A 12,300-nucleotide genomic window follows, 5' to 3' on the forward strand; every position below is an offset into this window, starting at 1 on the left:
AGATTTATTGGCCAAGTGTGTTGAGACACACAAGGAATTTGGTTCCATTAGTTTGTGACTCTCAAAGCTACAGACATAAATAACACTATACTATACAAGAAAACAATGCAGACGATGAGATACAATGTAAACAGAATGAGTATAAAATATGAATATAGACTGAATAAAATATATCAAATATGAATATAGAATATGACAGATCAGTTATGTACATAAAGTGTGGGAGTGCAAATAATATTGTGCAATATTGTGCTTTTTGTGCAATATACAGCAGCAGTTGTGTGTAATATACAGATGATTTGATGACTGACAGTTCTGATAATGCAGTACTTATGATATGAAGCAGTGAATATAATTATGGTGAGTTGTTGATCAGGGTGATTGTCTGGGGAAAGGAACTGTTCCTGTGTCTGGCAGTTTTAGTAAGCAAAGTTCTGTAGTGCTTGCCAGAAGGGAGGAGCTGAAAGAGGTTGTGTCCAGGGTGCGACGGGTCAGTAGTGATTTTCCCTGCCCGGTTTCTGGTTCTTGGGTGGCGCCAATTTTTTTTTTCTGCTGTTCTAACAGTGCGTTGCAGTCTGTTCCTGTCCTGTTTTGTTGCTGCTCCAAACCAGATGGTGATGGATGTGCACAGGACAGATTCAATGACTGCAGTGTAGAACACCATCAACAGCTCCTGAGGCAAACCATACTTCCATACTTGACGTAGAAAGTACATCCTCTGCTGGGCATGATAGAGGTCAATTTGATTCGATTTTGATGATAGAGTTTATGTTGCACTCCCATTTCAGGTATTGGGAAATGGTAGTACCAAGAAACTTGAAGGACTCTACAGATGACACAGGGCTGTTGGATATTGTGAGGGGGAGTACTGTTGAGGGGTCTTTCCTAAAGTCCACTATCATCTCCACAGTTTTGAAGGTGTTTTGCTCCAGACTGTTCTGACTGCACCATAGCACCAGCCGCTTCACCTCCTGCCAGTATGCAGATTCATCACCATCTTGGATGAGACCAATGACATTCGTGTAGAGAGAGAATAGCAGTGGGGAGAGTACACATCACTGTGGAGCGTCAGTGCTGATTGTCCGAATGCTGGAGGTGACACCTCCCAGTCTCACCTGTTGTTTCCTGTCTGTCAGGAAGCTGGTGATCCACTGACAGATGGAAGGGGGGTATAGTGAGCCTTAGGAGTTTGGAGTGGAGAATGTCCGGAATTATAGTATTAAAAGCCGAACTAAAGTCAACAAACAGAATCCGTGCGCATGTCCCTGGGCAGTCCAGGTGTTGCAAACTGTAGTGCAGTCCAATGTTGACTGCGTTGTCCACTGATCTGTTTGCATGGTAGGCAAACCGTAGGGGATACAGCATCTGTTCTGGGACGGTCTTTAGGTGGGCCAATACCAGCTGTTCAAAGGTCTTCATGACAACAGATGTCAGAGCGACAGGCCTGTAGTCATTCAGTCCAGTGATGGAGGGTTTCTTGGGAACCTGGGAGAAGTTATTAATGGGGTTCCCAGAGGTGTGATGTCAGTCAGTGTGCTGGGTTGAATGGGAGGTGTGAAGATGTTGTTCTCAAACCTGCAGTAGAAGGTGTTGAGGTCATCAGCCAGGTCTTTGTTTGCTTCAGTGGGAGATGGGGGTGACTCTTGTAGTTTGTGATGTCCTGCAGGCCTTTCCACACTGACCATTGTTGTTACTGTATTTACAGAAGGATTTGGTTGGCACACACACGTCTTCACAAAAACCGATGTACGATGTCAGTTTCAGTCAGTTCATCCAGGTTGTCAGTTCCAGCCTCAAAGATACTCCAATCAGTGCAGTCAGAACAGTCTTGTAGTTCCTGCTTTACCTCACTGGTCCATCTCTATTAGTCTGCCTGTATGTTGGAATAAGATTGACCAAACAGTGATCAGAGTTCCCCAAGGCTGCACCGGGTACAGAGCGATATGCGTCCTTAAGAATTGTGTAGCAATGATCCAGTGTATTTTTCTCCCTTGTGGGACAATTTATATGCTGTCTGTATTTTGGAAGTTCAAGTGTTAGTTTTGCCCTGTTAAAGTCTCCAAGAATAATAAAGAGAATCCGGATTCCGCGTTTTGCAGTGCATCACTCACGTTGGCCTGGTGAATAAAAGGATTTACAGTTAATGAGCATTGATTCCAGGTTTGGGCTGCAGTATTTATTCAGCACTGTGACATCTGTACACCAACGTTTGTTAATGTAGAAACAGATTCCACCTCCATTCATTGTACCCGATAGCGCCGTTACACGATCCGCGCAGTGTAAGTGAAAGCCCAAGAGTAGTAATCCACTGTCCGGGATTGAGTGACTGAGCCAAGTTTCAGTAAAACCGCGCAGTTCTAAATCCCCTCTGTCGCAGCTTCACTAGCGCACCGCCGAGCTTCCCTCGCCGGCGACTCATCCATGTACCGTAGAGCGCAGCTGCTCCTCCAACTAAGACTTCCAAAAAACTATCAAGGTTTGTGAAAACTGGTGAAAAGTTGTCCGGAGTAAACTGCCTGATGTTAAGCAGCTCTTCTCTAGTCTAAGTTATCACGGTAGGGTAAGCAGACACACAGAAAGTAAACAAAAAGAAAGTACTAGAGAGTCACGCCGAGGCAGCCATCTGCGGCGCCATCTTGGTCACATGACATAATAAAATGGCTATGAAGAATAGCCATTTTATTATGTACCCTCCATATCCACCTTTCACTGACGGGCAGTTGGTTATGAGGTTCAGCCTCGTTAAAAGAGGTCTTTCTTAAAGCATATGATGAAGCCTGGCATCTGAGCAGGCTAAAAAAAAAAAGCATCATGTGCTGTTAAGTGTATTTGCCAGTGGCCAGTAAAACATTATCCACATTGCAGAGGATTTGGGTCTCACCCAGGTTGGTGAGCCTTCTGTCCCCAAGCATTTATCACTTCTGCAGGATTCTTAGAAGTTTGATGATGGTCCTCCTCCAGAACCAAACACTCTACATCATCTGTTTCTTAAAGCAGAAACACAGACATGCATAGAAAGAGTCATACATCTATAGTTAGACTTATTAATGGCTTCAAATATCTTTCTGGCAGCAGATTCAAATGCATTGTTCTTTTGGTTATAGTCAAATAACCTGTTCATAAATATTAAATCTACATGACAGGAGTTCCTCACCATCAGCACTCTTTTCATCAGGAGGATTCTCTCTCTCTGGGGACTCCGGGTTTAGCTCTTGACTGCTGGTCACTGATGGAGCTTTAGGACACACTGATACTTTCTCATGGTCCTGATAAATGGCAGCAGTGTGTTGATCTTGGTCCTGGTCACTGGAAGTGTGCTGATGTTGGTTCTGGCCAGTCGTAGCTTGTTGGTCCTCATCTGGGCCCAAGTCAGCATGCTCACTTTGGACCCGCTCAATGACAACTTTCTGACTCGGGTAAACAGCAGGTTGATCCTGAACCTGACTGACTAACACTTGCTCTTCCTGGTCTTCTTGGTCAGTGACAGCTTGGCTTGGCTGAGGGCAAGGCCGCAATGTATTTCCATCAGGATCATCTGAAGGCCCCAGTGTTGGGTTAAGGGTTTCTACAGGGAACGAGACAAATGCAATTCTAATATTACTTGATTTAATGAAGTGAAAACTACCTTATAACAAATGCTGCTGTAATTATAAAGACAGTCGTGCTCATCTCTGGACAACATCATTTCAACACCCTTACTACTGTTAGCCTTTACTCTTCTACACCTGTATAGTAGAACGATTTATGATGCCTCTCTTTGGTGTACCCATTTTTCACTTGCCATTGTCTTGTTCATTAGGGATCTAAATCTGCACCCATATATTTATATAAATTACTATACAGAACTATACTAAACGTTACGACCAATGCTGACGAGAATATACCTTCTATTTGACCCAAGAGTCACCGCTATCTTATTTCAAATCAGAACAGAGAATTCTACTTGTGGTGCTTTGCTAGTCAGTGTACCTAGAAATAAACCACCCTTCAGACTGGAACACTATGTCTGAACATTTTTGCCCCATATATAGTCTCAATGTAAGCATATACAATAGACACAGCATTTCCACAACTGAGGTTAGTCCACAATACAATGCGGACGTATAAAAGAGGGCTTCCCTGTGTACGGTTAAATGTACGTTCAGGTAGATGTTCACCTGCTGTAGTGATGCTGGTGTCCTCCAGAGTCTGTTGAGCCACAGTAAGCGGGACATCACCGGGCTGCCACTTCTTTCTGTCAGCAGAGACAGGAGACGCTTCTAAAGACGCTGTCTGAGACACTGAAATGAGAGAAAGAAAAAGAACAAAAGGCATGAAACCCAGTTTTCAAACCTGTGTCTGCAGATATACTCAGTGAATGCTGGGCTTCTGTCTGTCATTACCGGTCATAGTGCTACACGTTTCCTCCAGAGTATACTGTGCTACTGAGAAAAAAAAAATCCTTAAAAATATTTTGGTTTGTAGTTACAGTAAAAAAAAAAAAAAAAAAAGTACAATTTTGGTGATGGTGATTACGTAGGTATGACGTTAAACAAATTAGCATATTGTGACATCACTGACTGGGTCTTCAAACCGTGCCTTCAGGTGCATCATCGCAAACCTCATTTTGATGCTGGGCAGTTTTTCCAGAACTTCGTGCCAAGTTAAAGTGGTGTCGAGCTGTTTTAATGAATTTTTTTTAGATGTATTATGGTGCCCGAACCCGTATGACTTTGAACGGTGAAACCGAACATTTTGTTTACTGCAGCCGCAGCGCGAACCGTTGACTCTGACAGTGAATGAGAGTATGAGACGAAGCGAACGCACAGTCCATAGTGTGACATCCGGTAACCAATAGTGTAAACATAAATGCTCGTCACGGGTTTTTATTTAACAACAACAAAAAAAAAAAGAACGTAGCCTTCGTTTGTATGTAGGCCTAGGCAATTTATATGTTTACAATACTTACTAAAATATAATTAATATTATTTTTACAGTCCGGTTACAGCAAACAAGAATATTTTTAAGGATGTCCCCATCTACGTCTATCACCTCCGGTTTGTGGTCTTTCCTCTGTGACTGGCTGGCAGGGTTCAGGGGCGTGGCCTGGTTTGCTGAGAGGTGTGGCCTCTTGCTCATCCACTTCTTTTGAAGGGTAAGCCATTAAATTATGATTCAGTCTGCGCAGAATCTCCTTTCTCTCACTCTGAAAACAGTACACAAATGCAGAAGTAAGTAAATAAATACGAAAAAAAAATGTATGGTTGAATAAAATTGGATGCCTGAACGTTTAATACAGGGAAAAATTATTCATTTAGATTCCAGTCTATGAAGAGACCAGGATTAGACTACCAGTTCTGTCGATGATGATATCAGCACTAATTACATACTGTATATGCAGTTAATCTAATTTTTCTGTGCTTTAGTTTTTTCAAAATTTGTCTAGTTCAGGGGTCGGCAACCACAAAACCCTTTTGACACCTAAAGATAACACTGCATATATTGCACATTTTTTTACATCTATGGAAAAGTATATAAAAACTGTTGTGTGTTGCATTTATACGGTCAATCATCTGCTACACAGTAAACGAAATTTTATTTCTGCAGGCCAGTGTTGTAATGTAACGAAGTACAAATACTTTGTTACCGTACTTAAGTAGAAATTTCCCGTATCTGTACGTTACTTCGCTATTAAAATTCATGTCAACTTTCACTTTTACTCCACTACATTTCCTAGATAAAATGTATACTTTTACTCCGCTATATTTCCACTGTGCATCTTCGTTACTTGTTACTACAAAATAAAATCAAAAGAAATGTGTGTGACTGCAATAAGGGAGGTTTGGCGAATCACCGCGCAGTCAGAGCTGGAGGCGTTTATTCGGCTGAAAGCCGCAAATACGGCAATCAAAAGCAGTGAAATTTCACTATTCTTATTACCAGAGTTGATAGCACAAACAAAATATTAATGCAAACAATCCATTCAATACTAAATAAAAATAACATTTATTGATTTGGTTCTTGTCTTGTGAATATTTGTTTATTAATGACTGCATTCATTGGACACACTGTAGAGAATGCACACATACATGAACTGATTTGATTCAAGACTGACATCATTACATCATGCATAAAATTTGGGTGTCCACTTTTGCCATTTAATATTACCATAACTTTTGGCTTACTATGTAGTCACATAATATAAAACTCTTCTTGTTTTAAATTCTCACTGAGGGATAAAACCCCTAAAGATGAAACCCTAGAACCGCCCCTCATCTTATACCTACCAAAAATCACTGAAATTTTACTTTTTACTTTTACTTCAAACACTTAAGTACATTAAATATCAGAAAATTACTTTTGATAAAGTACAGTAAATATCAGATACTTTAAGATTTTACTTGAGTAATATTCTAAAAGGTGACTTTCACTTCTACCAAAGTCTTTTTCTAGTACGATACTTGTACTTTTACTCGAGTATTGCTTTCTAGTACTTTATACAACACTGCTGCAGGCAAACAAAGAATATTTTAAACAGTTTGAACTAACATTAACAAAAATGACGCTGGGTTGAATGTTACTTTCAAATAAAATGTTAAATGTCTAATTGAGTCCTCTTCTTATTCATGCCAGGGCTCTCAAGTTTTGAAGACAGGCAAGCGCGACATCTCCAACCCCCCCACAACCCCGATTTTTTTTCATTGGTTGTTGCGTTAAATCTTACCCATATACAATAGTGCTATTTTCTTATTGGCTATTGTGTAGCCTCTTTTTTTGATTGGCTGATAAGTGTCAGGCTCGACTAAGAACTCCAGGAGATGCGCTTGATTCCTGTTCCATAGAGACAGCGGTGTGGACTGATACATTTTGGGCACTGCTGCTTACTAAATATGATAAATAATACGTTTTTCTGTGTGAGAAATAGGATGTGTGGTGGGAGAGCGTGAGAAAAGACCCAAATGCGTGACTATCACTCAATGCGTGACACTTGACACCCCTGCATGGCATCAAAAATTTAACTTGCCGGCTGCAGCAAACCAAAAATGCGTCAGCTTCTGTGTCAGATTTCACAAGTCGGCAGTTATGCCGCATATTTTGAGCAACAAAAAAATTAAACAGTTTATTTTAATGTTACAAGAGCATCATAATCTTAAAATATAGAATTAATTTTTTTTAAACTAACTAAAATAAAATAAAATTAAATATTTATTTTCCAAATCTACAGGGAGCTGCAGCAGAGGGATGAAAGAGCCACTTGCAGAGGGATGAAAGAGCCACAAATAAAAAAAATGCGCTCCATCATTGCAATGTTCAATAAAAGTTCCTACTTTTTCAATTAAGTGAAAATAATAGACAACAGATAACAAGGAAATGTTGGAAAATAAATCTGTACTGAAAGCCGTACACTGTAGAATTCACTTTTCAGTGAATAGAGCCAAAAACATTTCAGCAGATCTAAAAAGCTGTAACAGCTGTAAGAAAGTGATCCGAGAGACGCATCAGAACCGTTAAGCCAAGAAAAAAAAGCAGCCTTGAGGTTTGGACATATGGTTAGATGGAGTGGTTATAGGATGTATGTGAGGTTATTAAAATAAATAAATACATAAAATCAACAACATGGTAGAGGGATGTGGCCTGGTGCAAAGATAAGTTGACTTATACTACCAGTTAAAAGGATTTTTTACTAAAGGTCAGGATAGGCATTCAGGAGTGTGTGTGTTTACCTGGTACTCCCTGAGCGACACTTATTTTGGGCTGTTTAATGAGCAGAGATGAAAAACAACAAGCCCACATAAATTCAATATTTATTGAAACACAACCTGTCCGTCATAAAGCATTTATATAGCGCAGTGAATTGCGTTCATTCACATTTTTGTAACAATTTTTAATAGAAATCCAAGCCACCTTTGTGTCTCATTGTATTACCACTGCTATGCTGATGATACACAACTTATCTTCTCTTTCCCACCCTCAGATGCCACAGCTTCTGACCGGATCTCAGCATGTCTGGCAGAAATTTCATCATGGATGACTGCTCATCAGTTAAAGCTCAATCCTAGCAAAACTGAACTGCTGTTCATCCCAGGTGATTCATCCCCAGGTCACGATCTTGCTATATCCTTGCACAACGATCTGATCTCCCCTTCAGCCACAGCTCGCAACCTTGGGGTAACCATGGACAATCAACTGTCCTTTTCCTCTCATGTTGCAAATGTGACTCGCTCATGTCGGTTTCTTCTCTACAACATTAGAAGGATTCGGCCATTTTTGTCCACACTGACTGGATTACTGCAATGCACTGCTGGCAGGTCTACCTATGAACACAATCCGTCCTCTGCAAATGATCCAAAATGCAGCTGCCTGGCTTGTTTTCAACCTGCCAAAGTTCTCACATACCACCCCGCTGCTGCGATCCCTCCACTGGCTTCCGGTAGCTGCACGCATCAGATTCAAAACACTGATGCTGGCCTAAAAAGCCAAAAATGGACCAGCTCCATCTTACCTAAAAGCCCTCATCATTCCTCACACTGCACCCCGCAACCTCCGATCTACCAGCACTGCTCGACTGGTTCCACCATCTCTCAGGGTAAGAGGCAAGAATACTACAAGACTCTTCTCTGTTCTGGCACCAAGGTGGTGGAATGAACTTCCCCTAGAGGTCCGGACAGCTGAGTCACTGGCTATTTTCAAGCGGCTGTTGAAGACCTACTTATTCAGGAAACACTTCAACTAGCACTTCTTTTCCTATCTTTTGCATTTAAAAAAAACAACTTTTTCATTGTAACTTTGAACAAATGTTTTAAACTCATGGTATCTTAAGTATGTAACCTAGTGAGTCAGCATTAATGTATTCAATGATAGAGATTTAAGCACTTATGTACGTTGCTCTGGATAAGGGCGTCTGCCAAATGCTGTAAATGTAACATTCTTGAAGTCTCATCCAAGACATCTGTAAAGCAGCTTGTGTATTTGTAACATAAACGGGTCGTATTCTTTTTACTTGCTCTGATGATTTCTTTCCTAGCTATTTGATCAACAAATCTAATTCTTCGTTGGCTGGGAGCTGTAAATCTTGTGTAACATTAGCAAATGAAGACTCCCAACTCTAAAGTTTTCTGGATTGTCATCAAACTTGGTAAGCCCTGTTGCGACTAGTTGTCTACATGCTAAGAATCTCGCTATGTCCAACATAGGCGTTGTTTGGCTTTGAGAGTAATGCTGCACATCTGAATGGTCTGCACACTCTGGGGATCATGATTTTGGCCTGGAGATACTTTAGATGCTGCATTTGGAATTAGAGTGCAACATGGAAAAGGTCTCGGACATAACGTTCCTATGTGCTTAACAGTCCCACTCCATATTAGTCTCCCTTTGCATTTATAATATCCTCAACACTTCTGGGAAGTCTTTCCACTAGATTTTCTTGAGTAGCTGTTGGTATTTGTGTTCATTTAGCTATAAGAGCATTAGTGGGTCTCAGGTGAGGAGGTCTGGGGTTCAGTCAGTGTTCCAGTTCATCCCAAAGGTGTTCAGTAGGGTTGATGTCAGGTCTCTGTGCAGGACACTCAAATTTTTCTAGTCCAAACTTGACACACTTCGTGTGAGCTCCAGGAAGACATCCTAAATGGGTTAAGCCACTTATTTTCAGTGAAGTTGTTGTTTAATACACTATACAGGCCAGAGGAGGGCAGTGCAACACTGGCAGCAAAGCAGAAGAATAACAAGACATTTAATGTGAGGATGAGAAAAGTAAGTTAGGCATTTACAGAAAAATAGCAACTCTTACCCAGGATGTTTTTTTGATAATAAGCCACTGTCTGCCATTGACAAGGGATTCCAATGCAATACGAGTAAAAATGGAACACCCCTCACTCTTCCAGTGCAGCCTAATTCAATCCATAATACATTACATGACCAAAAGTATGTGGATGCCTTGCCATGACCCCATACATAGTTTTCCCTAAAATCATTAAAGCAGATGATCATTTTGAACAGGGGTGTGTAGTCTTATTCAGAAAGAGACGGTGTGCGTGCAGGTTTTCAATAGGGCCTAACAGAAGCCACCATTAGATGATTAAACAGTTGGAACCTGCACCCACACCAGACCTTTGTGGATGACTGGACACCACCGTTATCTCTGTATAATTTTCCTTTACTGTAACTAAGAGGACCAAACCTGTTCCAGCATGACAATGCCCGTGTGCACAAAGCAAGCTCCATGAAGACATGATTTATTAAAGGTTGCTGTGAAAGAACTCGAGAGTCCTGACATCAGCCCCACTGAATACCTTTGAGATAAACTTGCTCAGCATCAGTGAGGCAGTGGTGCCTCAACAGGTAAGGCTCTGTGTTACTGTCAGGGGCTTGAAGCCCAGTGTTGCCAAGCAGCACATACTGGGCCCTAGAGCAAGGCCTTTACCCCTCTCTGCTCCAGGCTTTGCTGTATCATGACTGACCCTACACTCTCACCCCAGCTTCCTAACAAGCTAGGATAAGAAAAGAAAAGAATTTCACTGTGAAATGTATATGTGATAAATAATAGTAAAAATGTAATATTCTTGCGGCTGTATGACCCAGAATAAAAGTGGGGCTAAATCTGGAATGGGATATATTGCACAGACATAGATCAGTGTGTTGGTCAGGTGTCCAAGTATTTTTAGTTCATATAATGTAACTAACAGAGTTAGCTAATGCACTTCATTTAAAAATAAACTCTCTAATGCCATCGAGAAATAAAGTATATAAACACAGGTGAAGCTGCATGATAAGTCAAAGCAATGGAAATAACCTACTGAGGTTATGGTTAGGTTTTAGTGGTATATAGCTACTACAGTGTCACATTTTGTGGCAACACTATGGATGTGTGGGACATCACTTTGAACCACCAGTCCAACGGGAAATTTTTCACCACCAGAATCAGCTGGTGCAGCATTCAAAGTTGGTGGCCTTTGGTTTTTGTTTTTTGTCCCCCCAGATTTGAGACATGATTGGTCCTGGGTCCCGTCTGTCACTGAACATCTGTGCAGTGCAATCAAACACATTTCATTTGTGCTTTTCCATTTTCCCAAAATACAAACTAAAATCTAAAAAATCCTATTCATGTTTGATATTGGAACTATCCTCTAACATCCTTTTTATCCTTCTTTTTATGAATTTTAATGGATACTGTTACATTCTTGGTTTGATGACTTTCTTATTCAAGTGCTTCAAAAAACCCAAACCACAAACAGCTTTTTTTCTTTGCTTTTGTTCCCACCCACACCCACCAAAATGATCATATATCAGCACTGTTTTCACAGCAATTTGTCTTTGATTCCATTTCTCCCTTCATCTTCTTGTTCTCAGAAGGAACCTGTTGCTTGATGATGTGTTCCAGCTATTTCCACCAATCGGTTCTGCTTCCTAAATGACCTGGCCGCAGTATGTAATTTCACAGCGCCTGCTAGTCTGAAGAGCCAAATGCTTTTTTTTGTTCTTTCCTGACAATCATACTTGCTCAATCTTTATGTATTGCATCGGGATGAGAATAGGCAGAAAATGTACCTATACAAAGAAACCTCCAGAGTTTGGGTTTTGATTAATGCCTCTTATGCATGGTATGCATACAGTTTGCGTGGAGTACCTTCGGGTTCCCAGGTTTCCTCCCGCAGTCATGCACTGTAGGCGTTTCATCTTTAAATTGACTGTAATGTGTAATTGTGCCCTTTTACAGGTTGGCACCACATTCAAGGTGTCCACCACCTTGTTGTCCCAAGTGCCTTGGGATAGACACCAGGATCCCCTCAACCCTGTGTATGATGACTGAAACAGAAAATGTATAGATTATGTAGTTTTAGCAACAAAAACAAAAGTTATTTATGATATCCTGAATCAGAAGTATTTCAATGTCTATCCATCACATCACATCTTAGTGCAATTCTAACAGACAATGAACTGAATTCTTTTTACCAGTATACTGGTGTTCATTAACACTGATTCAATCAGTATGAAAAATTAATTATTTAATGATGGTCTGATATAAAATCATTTAGGACTATGGGCTTTCAATGTGAGAGATTTGTTTTTCCCTCTTTTGGAAAACCTTTTTTGGGAATTTTAGCTGCATATGAACAAGCACTCGGGGCATCTCAGAGAGCAGAAATGGGTTTGTTTCTGGAATTCTATATGAAAGAAAACTAACCATGTTTTTTTTTTTTTTGGAAATTTCTATGAATATATTGCCCCTACTAGGCTGCGTTAAAACACAAATACTTTTGAAACACTGCAAATTCTTAAAGCCCTTATTGTGCACTTTGATTTGAACTTCATATTAACCACCAC

The 12,300-nt window shown here is 40.6% G+C and overlaps 1 protein-coding gene across 6 annotated transcripts in view; it reads right to left on the reverse strand.

Moving 5' to 3' along the window:
* The window catches only part of LOC113662397 (chemotaxis regulatory protein ChePep-like), a 14,738-nt gene extending 9,563 nt beyond the window's left edge, over positions 1-5,175 (reverse strand). For 2 of the 6 annotated variants that reach the window (XM_047818765.1, XM_047818764.1), the window contains exons 1-4: positions 5,032-5,172; positions 4,158-4,280; positions 3,155-3,565; positions 2,882-2,987 (exon numbers count right to left, since the gene is read on the reverse strand). In XM_047818765.1, the coding sequence (XP_047674721.1) occupies positions 2,882-2,987; positions 3,155-3,565; positions 4,158-4,280; positions 5,032-5,143 (752 nt within the window). In that variant the 5' untranslated portion in view covers positions 5,144-5,172. Of the gene's footprint in view, positions 1-2,881; positions 2,988-3,154; positions 3,566-4,157; positions 4,281-4,382; positions 4,543-4,948 lie in introns of those variants that run through there. The other 4 variants (XM_047818767.1, XM_047818766.1, XM_047818768.1 and 1 more) reach the window with 4 other exon arrangements.
* Positions 5,176-12,300: the final 7,125 nt, after the last annotated feature.

Source organism: Tachysurus fulvidraco, chromosome 9 (assembly GCF_022655615.1).
Source record: "Tachysurus fulvidraco isolate hzauxx_2018 chromosome 9, HZAU_PFXX_2.0, whole genome shotgun sequence".
Taxonomy (NCBI): Eukaryota; Metazoa; Chordata; class Actinopteri; order Siluriformes; family Bagridae; genus Tachysurus; species Tachysurus fulvidraco.